The sequence below is a fragment of the Carassius carassius genome, chromosome 12, assembly GCF_963082965.1.
Source record: "Carassius carassius chromosome 12, fCarCar2.1, whole genome shotgun sequence".
Lineage (NCBI taxonomy): Eukaryota > Metazoa > Chordata > Actinopteri > Cypriniformes > Cyprinidae > Carassius > Carassius carassius.
Window position 1 is genome coordinate 31,827,490 of NC_081766.1, and position 25,450 is coordinate 31,852,939.

General features: G+C 36.4%; 2 protein-coding genes across 2 annotated transcripts in view; both read right to left on the minus strand.

Annotated features, from left to right (window-relative positions):
• LOC132155253 (rho GTPase-activating protein 21-like) overlaps positions 1 to 3,069 on the minus strand; it is an 84,448-nt gene extending 81,379 nt beyond the window's left edge. The window contains exons 1-2 of the mRNA XM_059564132.1: positions 2,846 to 3,069; positions 1,875 to 2,052 (exon numbers count right to left, since the gene is read on the minus strand). Coding sequence (XP_059420115.1) covers positions 1,875 to 1,949 — 75 coding nt within the window. The 5' untranslated portion in view covers positions 1,950 to 2,052; positions 2,846 to 3,069. The remainder of the gene's footprint in view (positions 1 to 1,874; positions 2,053 to 2,845) is intronic.
• An 8,807-nt stretch (positions 3,070 to 11,876) lies between these two features.
• prtfdc1b (phosphoribosyl transferase domain containing 1b) lies at positions 11,877 to 23,857 on the minus strand. The gene is made up of 10 exons (XM_059564138.1): positions 23,698 to 23,857; positions 23,411 to 23,517; positions 21,870 to 22,053; positions 20,816 to 20,881; positions 18,173 to 18,190; positions 16,740 to 16,822; positions 16,486 to 16,532; positions 13,834 to 13,910; positions 12,069 to 12,175; positions 11,877 to 12,019 (listed from the first exon to the last, which is right to left on the minus strand). Exons 1-9 carry the CDS (start codon positions 23,833 to 23,835, stop codon positions 12,128 to 12,130), a joined length of 768 nt encoding a protein of 255 aa, XP_059420121.1. The 5' UTR covers positions 23,836 to 23,857; the 3' UTR covers positions 11,877 to 12,019; positions 12,069 to 12,127.
• Between the last annotated feature and the right edge of the window lie 1,593 nt (positions 23,858 to 25,450).

Here is a 25,450-nt window from a genome sequence, read left to right on the forward strand (position 1 = left end):
TCTTTTAAAATGGGGAAAGCCTGCTTGAGCAAAACAAACCAACACCAAACCAAATCAGTGACCACATTCACAGCCACAGGAAAAGATCCAGACCATGTCTGACAGCTCAAACTGAGAGCAAGAGAAAAGATGGTCAGCGTTACTACTTATCTTACTGAAAAACTAAACAAACCTTCCTATTCAAGGCCAAGTCAGCACAACCCACACTCAAATGACAAAGCCAAAGTACCCAACTTCACAGTAAAAGACAGATTGCCCATATTGACAGAGTCAGCATTCAGATGGTCCCCACATTGACCATGTGTTTAAAGGAAGTGGTTTCACACCAGCTGTTTGCATTGTAGCTGCACTGCGATCAGACTGTGCGCTTGCCCCACTGCTTGCGTACAGAAAAACGGATGCTCCTCGCCTGCCAGGGAATTTCCTTCAAGAGCATCCAAAGAATTTCATTTCTTCTGCAGCACACACTTATGATTACAGATTACAGTCCTTCAAGTTTCTCTTGAACAACAAAGAATTTCAGACAGCAAATAAACTCCATACTGGGAAAAAGTGTGGAAAAAACCAGACTGGTTTTGGGCAGAAATGCACAAGCAGCAAATGGGTCGTGTTTGCAGGACAACAACAGAGTTCATCAAGAGTCAAAACATTAACCAAATCTAAAAACCTTCTAGACAAACACCAGCCTGGACTTACAAAAGACTGAATTTGATATGCAAACAGGTTCGACACACGTGGCTATAAACTAAACCTCAGCGATACAACAATCAAACAAAGCAGCTACTCCAACGCATGGATAATAATACCACATAAGAGAACTTACAAAAAGTTTGAAATGATTTCAATATGAGTGCAGGGGTAAGGCATTACATTCAGGAATAATGAGCAGATCTGGATAAGGAAGCAGAACAGCTTGTGCACTGTATTCCACACAGTCAGTGACAACAACAACAGGCCGCACAACTTCATTCAATCTTGTGACCTGAACAACATGTTACTGCTGAGATTCTTCCAACTGGATTCTGTTAGTCAGAACAGGGTTTCCCATTCATTCCACTATGTCCCGCTACAGTTTCATAATGAACTTAAAATATATTTACACTTCTTATAATAACATAAAAGACCTATGTTGGGTTTTACACAATTGTTTTGGCAAAGCATCGAGATGTGACTTATAGCACTGATCAAAAGTATACCATCTGTTGCACTGCACAAGGTCCATCACTTATAGTCTCACAAAAGGAAAACAGAAGTAGAAATTCATTGTCTATTTACACCTCATTTATGACAAACTTCTGATGGATGATAGGGTGTGTTTTTTCTGGTGTTAATGACCTTTCAATAGAGCTTTTCCTGTGCGTACTATATGACTAAAGTAAAGTCATACTCACTATACATGGAGTACAGTCACTGATGTACATGCACAAGCTGTTGATTAAACAAAAACATCTGCACCATAACACAGGTCCTCTAAAATCTCTTATGATAATGACACAAAAATGTAATAAAGATTTTCTCCTCCAGATTAGTGTGATTAGAGTGAAATAATGCTTATTTTAAGCTGCCAAAATGAAAATATTACCAAAAAATGTCTTTCTGTATTTGTGACAAGTAGAGTTTTAATCAGTGAAAGAGACCAGCTCATTGAAAATGACATGTGCTGGATTCAAACTTAATAATTCATTACTGGTTAGCAATATTTATGGATGACGGATCATCTCAGTCGGCCCACAACTGGTATTAGTCTATTGGTTAGAGTCACAGATCTGGGCTAACACAAAAGGTCATGATGATCAATGATTTAATTCCATTGCGACCCACCAGCGGGGCTTTTCTTTCTGTTAACATCTAGTAGAATTAACCACGAGTCTCACCTCGCAGTGGGGAGATGCACCAGCGTAATCCAGCTCCTCCTCATCGTCTGAATTCCTCCAATGTGTCGCCATCATTTCACCACTGCAGCCCACATCTAGAGAAATCTCCTCAAATCAGCTCCTAGATCACAATTCAACATCCAACTGGATGTGGTTTTCCATATGTTTGGGTAAAACCCTGGAGGATCAAACAAAAAATGCAAAAACCTTCAGAAACATTTATTAACTAAAAGCCAATAGTATCATTAGTCTTTCATTTAATGTTTATATTTTTGACAACACTTTGGTTTTACTAGAGTTTGTTTTAAGTTAAACATACATTTTTAATCTTCAGAGCGAAACTGCATTATATTTGCACTCAACTTCACAGTTCTCCGCACACAATCAGGTTACTAAAAACGTTTTGACACGGTTTCAGATTTGTTCTGGTTTCTTTTTTGACGGGTGGCTCGTAGTAACCCTTTAACTGTAGTAACCAATAGACTTCAGCCAATATAAACTCCCTAAAAATCGCTTATTCCAGCAAAACATGAGTCTCTCCCGTGTGCCACATGGTGTGCCTCACATTTTCTTAATCAAAATCTCAGAGGCATCAAACACACGAGCTAATTAAACAAGTTTAATCTTGATGGGATTAAATGATAACCGGGACAGAGAGCTTAATCGGATTGTAAACGGAGAGGTTTGATGTGGTGTGGTCAGACTCAACTGGTATGTGTGTGTGAGCGGCTAACAGCCCTGGAAACTTTTCTGCAGTGAATTGATGTCGTTTGACGTACTCAAACACAACATACTGTATTTTCGCACACTTTAAAAGTGTCAAACTTCGTTTGGACGAGCAAACACTTGAAGCCCATCGCGAAGTTGGAGCGTTTTGAGTGCTATATAAAACCTTTGACTCGGGTTAGCATGAGTAGCTAGCAAAACAAAGTAAAGGCTAACTGGTATTGTAATGGCTAGCCAGCACCTACCTGTTGGGAATAACGAGCTGATGTAACACTGTAAACGCCCATTGCGCACCAAAAAACGAATTAAACGACAGGATAAATTAGGTCCCTGTCTTGTCCTCAATCCGAGGGTTTTTGATGGATTAAAAACAGCACGAAAGTTTTCCAACTCCCCGGTCCGACGAACTCGACGCGCGCGGCACTCGCGGGATCGGGGCTCGAGCGCACTCGGGATCCTTGGAAACGCCACCCTTTCTCAACATCCAATCAGATTCCTCCTAACACTTCACGTTTGAATTTCAGCCAATGATTTGCGTTGTTACAAATGCTATTTTCTCAAAACAATATGTTATCTCTATCAAGTGCCTTTAAAAAAAACACTAGCTACAGTTCTTTTATTTATTTTTTCCTAACACAGCTAGCGTTTTTGTGAACAATGTTGTTTTGTATTATTGAATCATTAATCTACTGTAGTGCAACAAAGTACACAGACTTCTTAGAAATGTAACTGTTGTTATCCATTCAATGAGAGATACCATTATAGATTTGAAAGTACTTTTACTCGTTTATAAATCACTCAATGGCCAAGGACCTAAAAACATAGCAGATATGTTCACTGAATATAAAGCTAACAGAGCACTCACATCATTAGGATCGAGTCAGGTAGAAATGCCAAGGGTTCACACAAAACAAAGGGAGTCTGCTTTTAGTTATCATTTGGACCCAGCTTCCAGAAGAGATCAGATGTGCTAAAACATTATTCACGTTTAAATGCAGACTCAAAACTCGTCTGTTTAGCTGTGCATTTACTGAAGGACCACTGTGCAATGTCCTAACCGATTGCACTGTATTTTACATTTAATACTTTTCTATTCTTAACTGTTTTAAATTCATTTAAAACCTTTTAAAATCAATTGTAAATCATTTTAAAAGTTTTTACATTCCTTGTTTTATTGTTGTGATTTTTCTTTGTTGAATTTTTTCTCTTCTCTTTTATGTAAAGCACTTTGAACATTGTGTTTGAAGTGCAACAGTTGCTTTGTCAACTGTCTGAAATAAAAAATAAATTGTATATTTTAGCTAACATAAAATTTAGTTTTTTATATATCAAGTTCTCAGTTTGGAGGCAGTTTGGGCACTGAAACACACACACACACACAGTTAAAATAAAATAAAATAAAATAGAATAACATAAATGAAATACTAAAAACTGAACCACTACACTGTGTACACAAATAATGGTATCTTAGTACATATTCATAGAAATGTATTCATGTTGACTTGGGGTCTCTGGATATCCGCTGCATATTGAAAAGTGATCAGTTCTCATAGGATTAGTAAAAGTCATGAAGTATCAACCCAATACTTCAAAAATGATATGTTTTATGATGAGACCTCAAACAGTAGATAAGGGTTAAAGTCACAGACTTTGTGCTCGTGGGGATGTATGTTCTCCTCCCATCTTTGTTTACTTGTCTTATGCTACCAGAACAAATGGAGCAATGGTGTGGGATGGAACGTCTTGTTCGGACGTTTTGTCTCTAAACACAAAGAAAATAGACAGTGCTGTTGTTTATATCTCACCCTATGACACAGTTTGACCAGACAATACAAATAAACTGTTTGTGGTATCCAACTCTTCCACAAAATCTAAATATTTGGCACTTTTAAATATTTTTTTATTTATGTGGCTTACTGTATCCCATTTAGGTTTTCCTAACATCATATGTAAGATATTTTATGTATAGATACTCCAGGCAGTCGGCCTACAATTTTATTCTTGACCAACAGATCATCATTTTCAGTTATATAGGTCTGTCAGCAGTTGCATCTGTTGCATGGACAACTATAATCTTGATAATTATATACTTTCGTCTATGGACAAAATCCCCCAAACTTTTGCATGCACTCTCTCTCTGTGTCTCTCTCAAATACAACTGTTTGTCTGGATTGCTGGAGTCACATGTTTGCTGGTTCAGAGCAGGGTCGGGCAGTTTTGGCATGTGATTGGCGGTGGCTGTGGAATGTCTGCACTCACACACTATGTCCCACAAAGCGGACGCAAGAGGAGCGGCTGCTATGCTCACAATCTGACAGTTCACCCCTCTGCATCCATCATCTCTTCATCATCCCAGTTTACTTAAGTCAGTGTCAGTATTTAGTAGAATATCCCCCAGTTTTTCACAGACAAGGCTTAAGCCAAAACCCATATGTTTTGTCTCAAGATGCACATAAGTAATATTATTTTCAAAGGTGTGTTCATAAAAAGATCCTAGTTGATATATGGCCTAATCCTGGCTTTAACCTATAAATGATATGCATAATTCATTTCGTATATCGTTCTACAATATTATTTTAGTTAGTATGTTTTCATATTTAGATTAATTCTATATAGGGGAAAATACAGCTCTGAATAATACTGTAGTGTAGTGAACTAGTGAAATACATGTATGTATGTTTGTGTGTGTGTGAGAGAGAGAGAGAGAGAGAGCATAATATAGTTTTTTGGTATCACACTACATTTGTTTGTATTTGTGTGTCTTGAATAGAACACAGCTCAAATTAATACTTTAGTACTTAGTGAATAATGTATCAGTACATAATACGTAGTTTTGTGTAGATTTTTGATAGATAGATAGATAGATAGATAGATAGATAGATAGATAGATAGATAGATAGATAGATAGATCAGATGGAAATAAGTCATCGTATTCGAGCGGGCGATAACTTGAAAAGAGAGTCCTGTGAAAAGTGTTGAGTTTCTAGTGGCAAACACAAATGTTCCTTTCATTCCCGGCCAGCCGAAGGGGCCACCTGTTCCAGGGATTGGGTGGCCTTTGTTCTGAGGTCGTCCTGACCAGGGACTTCACAATACTTCCCAGCCCAGGGAATTCCTCTCTCTCTGCAGTCGGATCTGAAATGGAGTTCCAGAGAGGAAGCAGTCATCCCAGGAAGAATGTCAATCAGCTGCATGTCCTTCTTGTGACCAGCTTGGAAATAAGCCTGCCAGTTATAACAGGGACAGTGTCCATCTCTGTTTAGAGGGAGTCCATTCTAATTCAGTTTTAACAGTGCGGAAAAGAAAGATTGTGTGTTTGGGAAGGTCTTTTTAGACATGATGCGTGACTCCCACAGAGCTTAGATTACTAATCATACTCAGATTAACCTGCCCTTTGTGATATTGTAGAAGGTCACAGCTTTGTTTACTACAGTTTCTTCAACCTCACTTACAGGCTACACACAGCAGATCACTTCAGATTCACCTCAGAGACGGCCTGTGATGGAAATAGTGAACAAACCCAACAGAAACTCTGGTTAAACATGCAAACAGAGAGAGGGCCGCTTTGTTTTCTCAGCACACTGAAACTGCCCCTTGCTGTTTAAATGCAGGAGTCATATGTCAGGTGTATGAATAAGGCTTGACGGCGCCGCCTCTTTTCTATTGTGAATGTCCACTCACTTTATCAATGCCCCACTTTTATTTAACTGGCAAATCATGAGGACAAAACTAAAACATCAGGACAACAGATTCTTGTGTCTTTTGTGTACTCTTTTTTTTTTCTTCTTCTTTCTTTCTTGGTTTTGTGAAAGCCACGTAGATGAGGATCCATATGTTTACAGTGTGTGTGTGTTGGGCTTGCTTGCCATGTGGCATTGCCATCGGCCATGTGGTTGTTAAGGTGTTCTGAGCAGATTGTAATGTGTTGCCATGCAGCTGCCTGGCCCGGTCCTGCTTACTGCGTAGGTCAAAAGAGCCAAAATCTGGTCCTTAGATATATGTGGGGCCCATCTGAATGCATTTTATTTTACTGAAGTGTCAGGGGAAAATCATACTGCTTAGAAAAGTTAAAGCACAAATCCCTACAAAAAGCTGCAAGATATGATGCATCTTTTAAATAAATAAATAAATGTATTATTATTATTATAATTATTTAAAAATAAACTTTTATTTGGCAAAGATGCATTAAATAGATCAAAAGAATCAGTAAATATTTTTTTTTATTAATTTGGAAAAAAAAAAAGTTTAGAATAAATGCTGTCCTTTTGAACGTTTTACTCCTTGAAGAATCCTGGGAAAAGTACCTCATTATTTATAGATTTATTTATTTACAAAAATAGTAAAAAATCTTACTCGTCCCACACTTTTGAATGGTACTATATATCATACTTGCAAATAATTACAAAGAAACACATTGAATTAAACATGAAATTAAGTAGAGAGACTAAAATAGTATTTTATTGTAAAAATGTAATCTAGTATTTTTTTTTGCAGAATATATATATTTATATACAGCCAATCAAGCCACAATGATTTCAACTGTACTGAAATGAGCATATCTTACATTTTGGTATAAACTAAATACATAGTTTAATGTTATAATTATTTAAAATTATGTTATTATCCACAATTACAATTATTATTAATTATAAAACTATTTAAATATTGAATGAGTGCTTAATTGACAGTAGTATAATAATTAATAATTACAACCCGAATTCCGGAAAAGTTGGGACGTTTTTTAAATTTTAATAAAATGTAAACTAAAGGAATTTCAAATCACATGAGCCAATATTTTATTCACAATAGAACATAGATAACGTAGCAAATGTTTAAACTGAGAAATTTTACACTTTTATCCACTTAATTAGCTCATTTAAAATTTAATGCCTGCTACAGGTCTCAAAAAAGTTGGCACGTTTTATAGATGGGCAGAGGCTCTCCAAATCTGTGAAAGACTGCGTAAAAAAATTGTGGAAAACTTTAAAAACAATGTTCCTCAACGTCAAATTGCAAAGGCTTTGCAAATCTCATCATCTACAGTGCATAACATCATCAAAAGATTCAGAGAAACTGGAGAAATCTCTGTGCGTAAGGGACAAGGCCGGAGACCTTTATTGGATGCCCGTGGTCTTCGGGCTCTCAGACGACACTGCATCACTCATCGGCATGATTGTGTCAATGACATTACTAAATGGGCCCAGGAATACTTTCAGAAACCACTGTCGGTAAACACAATCCGCCGTGCCATCAGCAGATGCCAACTAAAGCTCTATCATGCAAAAAGGAAGCCATATGTGAACATGGTCCAGAAGCGCCGTCGTGTCCTGTGGGCCAAGGCTCATTTAAAATGGACTATTTCAAAGTGGAATAGTGTTTTATGGTCAGACGAGTCCAAATTTGACATTCTTGTTGGAAATCACGGACGCCGTGTCCTCCGGGCTAAAGAGGAGGGAGACCTTCCAGCATGTTATCAGCGTTCAGTTCAAAAGCCAGCATCTCTGATGGTATGGGGGTGCATAAGTGCATACAGTATGGGCAGCTTGCATGTTTTGGAAGGCTCTGTGAATGCTGAAAGGTATATAAAGGTTTTAGAGCAACATATGCTTCCCTCCAAACAACGTCTATTTCAGGGAAGGCCTTGTTTATTTCAGCAGGACAATGCAAAACCACATACTGCAGCTATAACAACAGCATGGCTTCGTCGTAGAAGAGTCCGGGTGCTAACCTGGCCTGCCTGCAGTCCAGATCTTTCACCTATAGAGAACATTTGGCGCATCATTAAACGAAAAATACGTCAAAGACGACCACAAACTCTTCAGCAGCTGGAAATCTATATAAGGCAAGAATGGGACCAAATTCCAACAGCAAAACTCCAGCAACTCATAGCCTCAATGCCCAGACGTCTTCAAACTGTTTTGAAAAGAAAAGGAGATGCTACACCATGGTAAACATGCCCCGTCCCAACTATTTTGAGACCTGTAGCAGAAATCAAAATTGAAATGAGCTCATTTTGTGCATAAAATTTTAAACTTTCTCAGTTTAAACATTTGCTATGTTATCTATGTTCTATTGTGAATAAAATATTGGCTCATGTGATTTGAAAGTCTTTTAGTTTTCATTTTATTAAAATTTAAAAAACGTCCCAACTTTTCCGGAATTCGGGTTGTACACCATAATAAAGGCCGAATTAAATACTTAAAAACTATTAAACTAAAAACAGAGTTATTGTTTAGTGTCACTGTAAAGTCTTTAAATGATATAAATGAATAAATGATATACTGTACGTTAGCATATATTACCAATGTAAACCTTGTTTTTGACCTACAGTTCGGTTTTGACCTGTTTTTTGTGCGTCTCTTTGCATAGCTATCAGACATTCAAGGAGGCAAAATCAATTATTTTAGTCATTTCCTGAAGTATCCAGTCTAGACAAGAGAATCCTCCAACCTCCAGCAGAGCCAGATGAATACACAATACAATATCTATCTTTAATTAGAGGCCAGAACTGACACATCACAGAGATGCACCACTTACACAGCGCTGTAACAGGAACCTCACTGCCTTAAACATGACGTGGGCATAAAATATGCCATGACTCACATCCTTGAAACCAACTTTGCCAATGGAGGCAGTCTACTTTAATTTAGGTGGAGACTGGACACAAAGTAGGAGTTGATCTTTAATGCTTATTTTAGCTTTTACTAGTTCCTCATGGTCACATAACAGACAACAGTTTTGTTTGATAATGTAACTCTGGTCACGTAGACACTGGTTTGCACTCGCTTTGCATCGGGAACATTGAGGAAGTGTGAGACTGTGGTCAGAATGAGTGATGTTCAGAGCCAACTGGTGTGCATTGCCTTCATGGGTTTGATTTTAAGCATTTTATCAACCGCAGTGCCAAAGGTGAATCACAATAAGTTGATATGAAATTTAGTAGAACAGTTTATGTCCGCTATTAAATTGATCTGTCAATTATAGGCTTTTTAGATGAACATGGAGTTCAAAATGACAGATTCATCTATTCCAAAAACTGCTGAATGTGTCAGTCTGTTGCAGAAAAAGTGAGTGAAACATACTCATACAAAAGACATGTATAGATGTAGCTGCTATGAACAAGCTACATATCATCATAGGACTAATTAATGACTTAATTTCATGCATCGGGATAACTTCACCTCACAGACTTTGTTGCCATCTGTTAAACACGCTGGAAATCCCTAATGACACGGACAGCATTCCTGTGGGAGTCATTAGGTCTAATGAGGGGTTTTAATGGCCAAGAAATATCAAATCATGTACATCAGGGTGCAAACACTTACAACATTCCCAAATTCCAGGATGAGATTGTCTCCACACACATGAGCCAATTTCATGAACACTACAAAGAAGACAAAAGGTGCTTATGGCTTATCACCTTCTACATATCTGTAAATCTTTATTGGTTATTAAAGCTGCTCTAAAGGCAAATTGTGGCCAAATTCTTAATTAGGTTCTTGGTATTTATATATAGTATATAGTATAATTTTGGTCAGCTATTTTATGATCACTTGCTAATCACTGGCCTGTTTTAAGCATCAAAATTACAATACTTTACACTCTGAAAATGCTGGGTTGTTTCAACCCAACTTTGGGGTCAAATATGGACTAACCCAACCATTGCGTTACATTTTTACTTACAAATGTTGGGTTAGTCCAAATCTGACCCAAAGTCAGGTTGAAATAACCCAGCATTTTTGTTATGTTGGCTTGACAAAATTACAGAGTACTGTTATTGTACAAGCTCTTCTCAAAACAATGAAATCCTTTTTTGACTGTGACATTTTCAAGCTACATCCACCGAACTCAGCAACTTGTAACTTAATTTTCTTTTAGATTAAAACCAAATTGTTTCTGATCAGCAACTTCTCATTAATAAGTGAATGTGAAAAAAAAATCCAAAAGGTTTTAACTTTACCATGATTTACCATGCTATTACTGCATTTCCCCCTTTTTTAAATTGAAAAATTCAAACATGAACCTAACCAAAAAAAAAAAAAAAAAAAAAACTGCTGCAAAATGCATATTTTCCTAAACATTCATAAAAAATTTCGGATGAATATATAATTGTATGAAATTTATAAGGACATATAATTTGAGAAATACCAGTATTTAATCTATTGGAATGAATGGAATCTAATTAAATTACATTTAAAATAAATAAAATATACATTTAAAATAAAAATAAAAAAACAGTACAAATATATGAAACCTATATATGTATTTCTAAAATATATATATATAATCAAAACAGCAAATACATTTCTGAAAAGCTTTCGAACAAAACATTCATTTTACTTTCATAAACTAAAGAATAAATTTTTCATGCTGCAGTAGATTGACAATAGGCAAACATATTCATGAATTCATAAAATTCAGCTCCGATAGAGTGTTGGGGAAAAATATTTCACAAAAGTTTTCTGGGACTAATATAACTTCATAGATAATTTTACAAAAAGTATTTTTTCATACACAAGTCCAAGGTGACCTGTACATGAAAAAAAGAGAAAAAGACCTGATTATGCAGGTTAAAGCATGTAAGGTCTATACAAGCTTTCAACATCAAGGCCTTTTAAACTTTTTTTTTTATGCTTTGTCAAGCCAACAGCAGAGTTTTCTAAAGTGTAGTGACAAATATGAAACGCACACATAATTCACCAGCAGCAGTCAGACGAGCTGGGCAGAGAAACAATGAGCAACAGACGCAGTTACATAACACAAACCCAGGCAAACTCTGCTCCACTTCATCCATTGTGTGTGTGTGTGTGTGTGTGTGTGGCATGTTTGAGTCGTCTTCTGAAGTAACCATACCACAGCAAATAAGCCATAACCAAACAAGCAGGCTTTCATCTCTATTGTTCAATACTGAATTAAAAAAAATGACACAATTGACAAATACACATGCATAAAATTTTAATGCTGTTACATGGAAATTTTATAAAATGTATAAACATCCACATAAACGTAAACTTCCACAAAAGTTGCCCAACAATTGCTTAAGTTGTAGTTCACATATTACAGCTTCTGCTGGTGAATTACTGAAAGTGAAGTGTTTATAATTAACAGTATAAGTAAACAGCTTCCCGTTCTTGAATGGAAGACGATTCATATTTGCATTGTAATGACAGCCTTTTATAAAATGAGACACACTTAGTCTTAAAGGGACAGTTCACCCAAAAGTGGAAATTGTCATTTACTCGCCCTCATGCATAACCCTTCCAAACCAATGAAACATTTGTTCAACTATCCCTTTAATGACTAAATAACATACTAACATATATGTATTATAGTGACAGTAGTATGTTATTGATGAGCTATTTCTGCTTACTTCTGTGTGCACAGGGAACATGTGGTATTCAGTCAGTTGTAACCCAGTACTTCATTTTGGAAGGCAAGGAGGAGAACAGATCTTCTTTTGATCTCCACAGACACATCCATCCTCCAGTCAGTCCTCAGATCCTCATGTCCGAGTGAGATCATCTTCTTCAGATCTTGTATTTCTGTTTCCCTCGGTCACTGATCACACAGATGTGCTGTGAGAACGAGAGAAGGATCACAGGAAGACATTCAATAGAAGCCTCCAAAAATGACTGATTCAGAGCACTTGTTTCTACAGACATCAATTCTGTGTCACACACGATTGTTATTTGAAAATATTAACTTGAACAGAAGAGACCTGATTGGCCGACTCATACACACTCACTCAATGGATGGATCTGACAGGAGAGGTCAACAGAAAATATAGTAAATAAAATCTGAGGGCATCGGAATCTTTACATGCATATAATATGTACTATATTATTAAAAAAATATTCAAACTTTGTAAAACAGTCTACAAATTTAATTATACTGAACTTTATCAGTGTCGATATGATAGTTCAGAGATTTCAAACTTCTTTTGTTAACTTTTAATAATATTTATATTATTTAAAACACAAGTTGTCAGTTGATGGTCAAATCACATGCAGTTAAACAAAAATAATATTTATATTAATAAAATATTACTCTTTGTACCAAGTTTTTATTTTGAGTTTTTTTTTTTTGAGTTTTTTTGCATTTTTATCATTTAAAAAGTTTGGGGACTTATTATTATTAAATTATTATTATTATTATTCAGCAAGGACACATCAAGTTGATCAAAAGTAACATACATACATATATATATATATATATATATTCTTTTTTTATGATAATGTGGTTTTTAAATATATGTGGGGCCTATTTTTTATGCATTTTTGTCCATTTTATTTCATGCATTTTGGTTAAAGAAATCGACGACACATTAATTTGTGGCAACAAAGACTTACATTGCTACAAAAGAATCCGTTTTAATTAAAAGCTGTTCTCTTCTGAACTTTCTGTTTATCAGAGAATCCTGAAAAATACACCACGTTTTCCACACAAAAATATAAGGCGCAACAGTTTTCAACATTGATAATAATCAAAGAAAAAATGTTTCTTGAGCAGCAAATCAGCATATCAGAATGATTTCTGAAGGATCATGTGACACTGAAGACAGCTGCACATCACAGGAATAAATTACAGTTTAAAATAAACCATGATTTGAACTGTAATAACACTTCACAATATGACTGTTTGATTGGCTTTTTTCTGCACAAGGATGCATCGTGCCTGCAGACATCATGTCTATGTAGGCAGCTCTCTAGACTTCAGAACGCTGCTACTGTCTATGATTTATGCATGTGAGAGATTGTTGGATAATTGAGTTGAACAGCCCAGGGCGTTCTCTGAAGTGGGTGTCATTTGTCACAACAGCTCACTTACCCCTAGCAAGCGGCCCTCCGAATGGAGACGAATGGACAACTGTGCAGCTGCCGAGTGACTAGCTCTACCCTAATTCTCCCAATGCTAATGTTGTCTGTCATGTCACGCTTTGGGTAGACATTACAGGCTCGGGTCAGATATACGTCACTGCAGTTCTAGCAAACATCATCTATGCTTCAAAGAGAAGTTCTGCATGTGTCTGAGCGCTCGAGCCGCTGATCTCACAGCAGTTGTGTCCAGACTTTGAATAAATGTCCTTCCTCATATCCTAACGTGATATTCTCACATTAAGCTTTTAAAAAGTGAAAAACTACATTTGAGGACTCTTTTATAGGCTGAATTAACGGATCAAGATGTCAATTTCAGTCAGTTCAACAGTTAACAATGCTGATGAAGTGGCTCTTACGTTGAGATCTCTGAAGTATTCGTTGTAATCCAAGGCATAGCCGACCACAAAGCGATTAGGGATCTCAAATCCAACATCTGGAACAAATTTCACACATGAATCAAATGGAAATGTTAATACTAATATTTTGTGAGAAACAAAAATCAGGCAAGAGAGCTCTTAACCCTAAAAAGCCTGCCATCACATATTAGTCCAAAAAAATCTTCTATTTTATTTTAATGGAACAGTATATTGAACCAGCTTAAAAAAAAACAAAAACAAAAAAAAAACTTTTTTGCAAAATATTTGATACACTAGGCTTTTATGGCTCGTGTAGTATCATAAAGTGATAATATTGAGCTCATATTCAAAGAGGAAAACCCCTCAGTTTTACACAGAGTTTGATTCAAAAATATGCAATTTGGTGCAAACATTTCTATGGACAAAAATGAGATGTTATAAAATAATAGCCAAGTCTTTACATAAAATGCATATAAATATCAGTTGTTGCTCTGCATCTCCCAGTAATATCTGTCTTATTAAGATATTTAAAAGCTTATATTTATGGTCAAATCTCTTTTTATTGATGCAAAACATGCAATGCAATTTACAATTATACTAAAATGCCTTTTACTTGCTCTAAGTAAGACTAAACTATTAATCAGACGAAAGAAGACTCAGAGCAGATTGTGTACAGTCGTGGCCAAAAGTTTTGAGAATTACATAAATATTAGTTTTCAAAAAGTTTGCTGCTAAACTGCTTTTAGATCTTTGTTTCAGTTGTTTCTGTGATGTACTGAAATATAATTACAAACACTTCATACGTTTCAAAGGCTTTTATCGACAATTACATGACATTTATGCAAAGAGTCTTTTGAGTATTTGTAGTGTTGGCCCTTCTTTTTCAGGACCTCTGCAATTCGACTGGGCATTCTCTCAATCAACTGCTGGGCCAAATCCTGACTGATAGCAACCCATTCTTTCATAATCACTTCTTGGAGTTTGTCAGAATTAGTGGGTTTTTGTTTGTCCACCCGCCTCTTGAGGATTGACCACAAGTTCTCAATGGGATTAAGATCTGGGGAGTTTCCAGGCCATGGACCCAAAATTTCAACATTCTGGTCCCCGAGCCACTTAGTTATCACTTTTGCCTTATGGCACGGTGCTCCATCGTGCTGGAAAATGCATTGTTCTTCACCAAACTGTTGTTGGATTGTTGGAAGAAGTTGCTGTTGGAGGGTGTTTTGGTACCATTCTTTATTCATGGCTGTGTTTTTGGGCAGAATTGTGAGTGAGCCCAATCCCTTGGATGAGAAGCAACCCCACACATGAATGGTGTCAGGATGCTTTACTGTTGGTATGACACAGGACTGATGGTAGCGCTCACCTTTTCTTCTCCGGACAAGCCTTTTTCCAGATGCCCCAAACAATCGGAAAGGGGCTTCATCGGAGAATATGACTTTGCTCCAGTCCTCAGCAGTCCATTCACTATACTTTCTGCAGAAGATCAATCTGTCCCTGATGCTTTTTTGGAGAGAAGTGGCTTCTTTGCTGCCCTTCTTGACACCAGGCCATCTTCCAAAAGTCTTCGCCTCACTTTGCGTGCAGTTGCGCTCACACCTACCTGCTGCCATTCCTGAGCAAGCTCTGCACTGGTGGCACTCCGATCCCGCAGCGGAATCCTCTTTAGGAGACGATCCTGGTGCTTGCTGGACTTTCTTGGACGCCCTGAAGCCTTCTTTACAAGAATTGATCCTCTTTCCTTGAAGTTCTTGATGATCCTATAAATTGTTGATTTAGGTGCAATCTTAGTAGCCACAATATCCTTGCCTGTGAAGCCATTTTTATGCAACGCAATGATGGCTGCACGCGTTTCTTTGCAGGTCACCATGGTTAACAATGGAAGAACAATGATTTCAAGCATCACCCTCCTTTTAACATGTCAAGTCTGCCATTCTAACCCAATCAGCCTGACATAATGATCTCCAGCCTTGTGCTCGTCAACATTCTCACCTGAGTTAACAAGACGATTACTGAAATGATCTCAGCAGGTCCTTTAATGACAGCAATGAAATGCAGTGGAAAGGTTTTTTTGGGATTAAGTTATTTTTCATGGCAAAGAAGGACTATGCAATTCATCTGATCACTCTTCATAACATTCTGGAGTATATGCAAATTGCTATTATAAAAACTTAAGCAGCAACTTTTCCAATTTCCAATATTTATGTAATTCTCAAAACATTTGGCCACGACTGTACAGGTTTTCAAGCAGTTTGATCATATTCCTCATTTAGACGACTGTGTATTAAATATTATACAGTAGGGTTAAACGTATATTAGGCCACTCTTTATTTTAAGGTCCAATTCTCATTATTAACTACAACTTTTGCCTCAATAAATTGATCATTTGCTGCTTATTTATTGTTCATAAGGTTATTGTTAAGTTTAGGTATGGGGTAGAGTTAAGGGGTCTAAAATATGTTCATGCAGAATAAGACATTAATATGTGCTTTATAATTACCAATAAACAGACAATATGTTACTAATTAAGCAACTTAATAGTGAAAACCGTTCTTCAGAATAAAGTGTTACCATATATTATTATATATTATATTTCCATTATTATTGACAGATATTTCGACGTAGTATGCAGTATATGTAATCATCACTTACAGTCTGGAAGATATCCTGTCCCACTGGGCACCCGCTTCACCAGCAAACTGTGATGGGTACAAAACAAGGCCCAGATAACACTCAACATGTGCAAGTCTTTATCAAAAATCTCCACCCACCCGCCCACACACACACACACACACACACACACACACACACAGAGAGAGAGAGAGAGAGAGAGTCCTGACTGGCTAAAGAAGGTTCCTCCAGGAACACGGAGCTCAGTCAGCACGAGTCTATCAGTCTGGACTCACCCAGCTACTTTGATCATCTTAGGGCTGAAGGCTTGGACGTGATCCAGCAGAGTCTTCATGGTCTTTCCAGTGTCCACAATGGCCTGAGGGAAGAAGGACACTGAGATGAAGGCCGTTACACACCATCACATAAGAAGCACACATGACAGGATCCAAGTCGTCTTGGCATTTTGTGAAATCATCACATCCCAGAGGCATGAAATAAACACTGTAATATATTTTCAACCATAAAAAAAAACAATAGGTTTAATTCATTTATATAATTGCAAAACATATCATGTTATGTTATTATTCAGGTCAAAAGTTTGTGCTCAGCAAGCTTTTTTTAATGTTTTTGAAACATTAAAAATTCTCTTTTGTCTCTGTAATGCTGCATTTATTTTGTTCAAAAATACAGAAAAAATAAATATTTCCACGTTACTTACTATTATATTATCATTGTTGAAAAAAATTGTGCTGCTTAATATTTAATATTAAAATTTTCCAGGATTCTTTGATGAATCCAAAGGTCAAAAGAGTAGCATTTATTTTGGAAAAATATCCTTTGTAACACTGCAGTTTTCATTGATTTTAATGCATTGTTGTTGAATATAGGTACAGTATTATATGTGACCCTGTCACTGGGGTATATTTGTAGCAATAGCCCAAAAACATAGTATGGGTCAAAATTATCGGTTTTTCTAGTAAAGATCATGTTCCATGAAAATATTTTGTAAATTTCCTACCGTAAATATATCAGAACTTAATTTTGATTAGTAATATGCATTGCTAAGAACTTAATTTGGACAACTTTAAAGATGATTTTCTCAATATTTAGATTTTTTTGCACCATCGGATTCCAGATTTTCCAATAGTTATATCTCGGCTAAATATTTTCCTATCCTAACAAACCATACATAAATGGAAAGATGATTTATTCAGAGATGAATCTCAATGAAATCTCAAATGTACCCTTATGAATGGTTTTGTGGTCCAGGGTCACATATTATAGAATTTTTACACATGCAAATATAATATACTTAATGTAGGCCCCTATTTTTAGAGAAACAATAATATTGTACATTTGCACTTTTGTAGATGGATCAGACTGTAAACAAAGGATAAAAAATAAAATGTATTGAGCTAACTTATTATTTAACAACAAATCAAAGCTCAATGTAGGGAATGGATGGCATCATTAAAAGTGGAAAGTTTGCAAAAATGACAATCAAAACTATCATCCTGCTTCCAAGCGACGTGGAATGAATGCAGCTTTTTTTCCTTGAATAAATCGAGCCACAAAAGGGTACGTGATTGACTGAAATGTTCAAGCTTATTGAGACAGCGAGTAAAGGGTAAGTGGAAGAATAAAGCATCTGAAAGGCCTTTGTTTATCTGGAAGGATATTAAAGTGATCGAGGGAGTGAGTTTATCCAGACAGACAGCAGACGTACCTCCACAATCAGGACGTTCTTCAGGACATGGAAAGAAACACAAAAAAAATGAGACACTAAACGCTCAGGATATATCAACATCACAATATTCACAATATACTAACATAAAAATAACTCTCATAGTCAAACAACAACACAAATTGTGCTTAAATATATTAAATAGAACTTATTTTGGGGTAAGTGTTTCCTGTTTTCATTATATTTACCCCTGAGCTAGACAGGAGGCATTTTTTCAACAGAAAAACAAACAAAACAAAACCACACAGATATTTTGTATAGAATCTATTTATTATTGTGTGTAGACCACCAACCAAACAGAAAAAACTGCTTTATTTCCCAGTTAAAGGGTAAGTTCGCCCAATTTGCTAAATTATGTCATTAATAACTCACACTCATGTCGCTCCAAACCCGTAAGATCTCCGTTCATCTTCTGAACACAGTTTAAGATATTTTAGATTTAGTCCGAGAGCTCTCAGTCCCTCCATTGAAGCTGTGTGTACGGTCTACTGTCCATGTCCAGAAAGGTAAGAAAAACATCTTCAAAGTAGTCCATGTGACATCAGAGGGTCAGTTAGAATTTCACCAGAATTGAACCAGTTCACCAAATCGAACTCAATCGTTTTAAACTGTTCGCGTCTCCAATACGCATTAATCCACAAATGACTTAAGCTGTTAACTTTTTTAATGTGGCTGACACTCCCTCTGAGTTACAACAAACCAATATCCCGGAGTAATTAATGTACTCAAACAGTACACTGACTGAACTGCTGTGAAGAGAGAACTGAAGATGAACACCGAGCCGAGCCAGATAATGACTCGTTCACGAGTCAAGAACCGTTTCTGTTAGACGCGTCTGATTGGAGAACCGAGGAGCTGATGATACTGCGCATGTGCGATTCAGTGTGAAACAGACTGGCACACAGAGCGTCTGAACCGAACTGATTCTTTTGGTGATTGATTCTGAACTGATTCTGTGCTAATGTTATGAGCGTGGGTAAACCGAAGGCTTGCAGTCAACGCCAATGACGTCATTACGTCGAGTGCAAAAGAACCGGTGAACCGTTTTCTTTAACCGGTTTATTGAATCGAACTGTCCGAAAGAACTACTGGTGATCCGAAAACTGATGCAACTGGTTCTTGACTCGTGAACGAGTCGTTATCTGGCTCGGCTCGGTGTTCATCTTCAGTTCTCTCTTCACAGCAGTTCAGTCAGTGTACTGTTTGAGTAAATGAATTACTCCGGGATATTGGTTTGTTTGAACTCAGAGAGAGTGTCAGCCACATTAAAAAAGTTAACAGCTTAAGTCATTTGTGGATTAATGCGTATTGGAGACGCGAACCGTTTAAAACAATTCAGTTCGATTTGGTTCAAAAAGATCCGGTTACATCGAATGATTCGTTCTCGAGCCAAGAACCGTTTCTGTCAGACGTGTCCGATTCGAGAACCGCTTTGACAAACTGCTTTGTTTTGAACTCTCTCACAACAGACACGGAAGAGAAGACAATGCTGAATAAAGTCGTAGTTTTTGCTATTTTTGGACCAAAATGTATTTTCGATGCTCCTAAATATTCTAACTGACCCTCTGATGTCACATGGAATACTTTGATGATGTTTTTCTTACCTTTCTGGACATGGACAGTAGACCGTACACACAGCTTCAATGGAGGGACTGAGAGCTCTCGAACTAAATCTAAAATATCTTAAACTGTGTTCAAAAGATGAACAGAGGTCTAACGGGTTTGGAACGACATGAGGGTAAGTTATTAATTACATAATTTTGATTTTTGGGTGAACTATCCCTTTAAGAACCGAGAGAATTCATATTCAGGGGAAGATAAAAAGACAAAAGATCTTTTACTGAAGAACTGTGTCTGTATCCCAATCCTGACCTCTGCTGGGATATCCCATTACCTGAGCAACACAGCTGATCAATCAATTTACTGAAGAATTAGACATCATAGACTCTCACACATATTCAGAATCACTGCACTTAACCAGGAACTGAAGAGAGGAAAACTGTAGTTAAATGAATGGTTGGATTTAAAATCCATTATAATTAGAGTTAATAATGAAATTAAAGAAATAAGGAAACATTAAATTAAATTAATGCAATTATATAGACAAAATAGTTTAATTATTATAAAATGGTTTTAATGAAGGGAAATTTCTAAAATGGCATGATAATATTTGTGAAAGAATACAGAAAAAGAAAATGAGATGCATATTTAAATTAGTCATGACCACGAAAAAAATATTTTTTTGATTTGTTTTGCTTTGATACGGTCTCTTGATAATAGTGTTGAAGTCAAATAAAAATAGTTCATGGATATGTCTACAGAAATGATATGAATGTAATGCTATGGTGTGTGTGTGTGTGTATGTGTATTTGTTTGTCTCAGTGTGTGTGTCTTTTGCATGTCTTGCTTGCGAACCTTTGACCTGTAACACGGAGTATTGCACAGAAACAGACGAGTCAGCTTTAAGCATTTACCTTTCAAAAACGTTTCAAGAACACAAGAGAGAACAATGACATTCTCTCACAGTGCTCCTAACTAACGATTTATGACTAGTTCAATTTTATTTTTTTTTGCATATTGACATTATATGGCCAGGTTTCATGTGAAGGCTGAGGATATCTTTACCTTTCCACTCAGCACAGACAGGTTCTCTGCTCCTTCTATGTGAAGATCTTGAGTTGAATGGTCATTCTGGAGTGAAATCAAATATTATATTTTACTGTTTCATTGTAAGGGGAAAAAACTTATAAAAAAAAAATAAAATAAAAAGGTAAAAAAATGTATTTAGTACATATTTACTTGAACCAATACGTCTGGAAAGACTTACTGTCTACTACAAATGATCCCAGATATTAGATCAAGCTAGTATCAAAACTATTATTATCATCACATTATGAAGTGGATGCTTTCCAGACAGAGTGATTTAGATTATATGGACATCAACCGACTTCACAAACTCTAAAGCTGAGATGAGACACAGAGCATGACAAACATACAGTCACGATGCCCTCTGTTGACTAAATACATGAAATACAGCCAACAATCAACAACAACAACAACAACAACAACAACAGCATTTCATTGATCAGAACAAACTCCACTGAAACTGACATAAAGCCATTTACTGATATTTACTGATAAACTGACATTTACCTTTTTTCTCCTAGCTATGATTTTTTTTATATATGTTACTTATATATATATATATATAGGCTACTATTTTACTCTAGGCCTTTGCAGACACTTTAGTGACTTATTATTCCTTTTGAACTTGCTATTAAATCAAAGGAACTTAAAAAGCTGCATCATCATTGTTTCCTCAAAAGTATAAAGCTGGTTATAAACACTGATAATAATCAGAAATGTTTCTCAATCAGGTTTGGTTGCATGTCTGGCTTCACACTGCAATTTGCATGCAAGAAAGCCAAAACTTGTTATGATCATAAAGGCATGCGGAGAAAATCACAAACAAAGTGGCATTTGTAAAAAAAAAAAAAAAAAAAAAAAAAAAAGTGTACGAGTGTGAAAGAAACTTGTGATGCATCACACGATCGAAGCAGTTTCATGCTGTTTTAGGAAAATCAGTTTCAATTTGCTCTGCATTCAAATTCTGAGGAAAATGGAGAAAAGACATCTATGGGACAAAATCTCAGAAACGCTAAACTCCACGCGTGCTCACCAGGTAGCTCTTGAGCCGGATGAAGTCCACCCTCATGGGAAGGGTCTTGTTGGAGTGTCGGCACAGGACTTTGATGCAGTCCACCAGGTCAGCGCAGAACTGATAACCTCCCTTCAGCACACACAGCACCACAATGTCATGATCGCCAAGATCATCCATGATATTACTGGCCAGTCTCTCTGTCCTGGAAAATCCCATGACAGCACAACACAGTCTAAGAGTTCATTTATCATTCGGAATTGTACAAAAAAAAGATGTCTACATGCTTCATTGTCATAACTGGTCATATAATCCTTCTTTGAACCATGCCTGATACTAATAGGAATTTTCCATCAAAAAATGACAAAAATATTATTTTAGAACACACAGGTCCCAATACGATTATTAAGACTTCTATCATTTTCTGTGGGATTTTGGTAACACTTTACAATAAGGTTCATTAGTTAACTACTAAAGTTAACATGAACAATACTTCTACAGCATTTATTCATCTTAGTTAATGTTAATTTCAACATTTATTAAAACCAAAAGATGTAATTGTTAACATTAGTTAATGCACTGTGAATTAACATGAACTAACAATGAGCGACTGTATTTTCAATTAAATAACATTAATCAATATTGTAACACAAATATCGTTTGTTCACATTAGTTAATACATTAACTAAGGGAACCTTATTGTAAAGTTGTACAAAGACATTATTCCAACAGAACCTTCTGGCACAAATAAAGATTACAATGGGAAAAAATCCTGTTGAAATGTCTCATGATAAAGTGTGTGCAATCAAGACTAAAAACGACAAGCTAACAAACAAACGCTTATCCAAAGTCAACCATAATTGTAGTCTAATTACACAAAGGAATCCACATGCAAATTAATTGTGATTTACCTTTCAAAATGAAAGGCAGCTAATTGCATCGCTCACATAATAAATTTCTTACACAATTTTAAGAAAAATTTTGCTTCCATAATAACCTCCAAACTACTTGATAAGGTCCATTACGAAACATTGATTTCAGTATAAATCAGGCACTATGCTTTAAATCACTGTAGTTCTAAATATTTAAAATAAAAAGCACAATCCTTACAAATTCAAATGCATTGCTGAAATGTTTACAAAAATATAATATGAACATACAGTACAAAATAAAGTTGGTTTATATTAATATATATTGCAAAGTATAATAAATACTGATAATAGTGCTCATCATCTGTTTGATTACGTCTTTGATTTTTACTACATTTCTGTAATATGTACAGTACATAAACTGACAGTGACCACTGATAAGCTACTACTAAATATATCATAGAAATGTTCTGTAATGCTGCCCTGCAATGATTTGTGTTTTGAAAAGCAACATACAAATAAACTCGAATTTAATGAAAATATTAGGATATTCATTTTCATTTGTTCATATGCAGTGGGGTCCAAAAGTCTGAGATCTGACTTAAGACTGCACTAGCAGAATGATTTGATCAGCGTGCACGGTGGTCGTCACCAGAAGGAAGTAAGATAACTCTTTAATTTCATTCGCAGTACCTGTCCATGATGACTCCGTGTGGGATGTAGACGCAGTCCAGGTCCTCGCAGTAATGCTCGGGTGAGGTGAACAGGGCCAGCGGGTAACCGGGCCAGTCATCCGGGATCTGCAAAGCACAGCTGAGATGAGACATACATGCATTTCTTTTCTTCTTCACGTGTTGCAACTCCATGTTGACTACTTTTACAGTGTGGACACAAAGTTTACAATGAAGCACAATCCTCCAGCTTTGGTTTCACACTAACTTCATCTGCGATGCTTTTAATTTATTTGCAAGCGCACACACCACAATCCCTTTATCCGTGTCCGTTTGTTTGCGTTCCCGTCCTGCCATGTTGGATTCTTTCAGCTCTTTGAATGAATCGAACTCTTCTCGCGTCCACTTCGGTAGTGCTGCTGATGACGACAGTCGCCATGACGTCATCGGGCGCGCACACAATCGGTGTCACCGCTGGCGGGGCTTGGCGCATCGGTATGTGGGTGCAAGTGAGAAAGTTTTGGATTAATCCCCGGCACTTGTTTATTACACGTGTAGCTGAAGTTAAGTTATTTCCTAAATTAATCAAATTGTAAATAATGCATGTTTGATGTATATGCTGTTTGTTGTAATGTAGATTGTTGTGTTTCTGTTTTGGTTTGCAATTCAAGTTTATTTGTATAGCGCTTTTTACGATAAAAATGATTGCAAAGCAACCTTAATACTCAAATATTTAGTAGCAATAAACTGCTTTAGACATTTTTTTCCCACAACAACACCTCCGAGGTTTTTTTCTCAAATGTTTGGTTTTCATCAAACATGAGGTTTTGTGTTCCTCATGGAGACATTGGATGACAAACTTTCCCTATTGCCTTGACATTCTATTTTAAGAAGCTTCTTCCTCGCTGACATCCAGTTTAGACCAAATCTGTACAGGTGGGGTTTTAAACAGCTTGAAATTGGTTCACAGACTTCTAAAAGTCTCATCAGCTCTTCTTCTGAGGGGCTCTGGCGGTGCTTTGATCTTGGCTTGGGACCATACACTCCAATGCTTGATGAAATCAGACCGATGTACTGGGGCTTTTAATTGTAGCCTTAATCATGTTTTACTGTTTTCCACTTAGTTCAAGTTTTAGTCACTTTATACTTCATCTAGCGATAAATGAAGAGTGACCCCCCCCCCCTCAAACAATAAAGTAAATGTCGGTTTATTTAAGCTGTATACAAAACATTAAAGTGTCATTTGTTAAGTTATATTCCCTTTACATTTTTTTTTTTGGTTTTGGTGAAATGCCAGTCTCAAATAAGTGTCATAATGTGCTGAAAAACAAAACTGCAGTACTAAGCATGTACTAGATTCACATATAGTTAAAATATATGACTTCTGTTGCTTTTATTCTGAGCCAATGATATTTTTTATGAAGAGATTGTTTAGTGTCTAATAAGCTGTTTTCCTCAAGGGGATCGCTTACTGCTGGCAATAGATGATTTCAGGTTGTACTGTCCTTGTAGGGATATTTTGCTATCTTTTGATGTCCCATAAGAAAATCTAGAACAGATTTGGAGAAATGTAGCATTGCATCACTTGCTCACCAATGGATTCTCTGCAGTGAATGGGTGCCGTCAGAATCAGAGTCCAAACAGCTTATAAAAACATCACAGCACTCGAGTCTACATAAAAACCACTGAATTGTTTGTTTAGAGCTGTTTTTAGAATGTTTTTGCTTGTAAACAGTGATTGAAATGTGCATATTTCTCTCCTGATTCAGACAAGATTACTTTTTTATGGAGAAACAATATCATGGATCGAGCACTCGATCCTAATGATTTGAGAATTGAGCTGAATAATGACACTTACGTGATGTGCTTTGGAGCTAAAATTGAATTTGTTTAATAACTGATGAATATATAAGACATTAACATTGTTTTTTTTCTGTTTATTAATGTGAAGCTGCTTTGAAACGATCTGTGTTGTATAAAGCGCTATTCAGCAGACAACATAAAATGCCACATAAACATCTTAATGCACATTACAGATAACAAAATAGAGAATAAATAATAA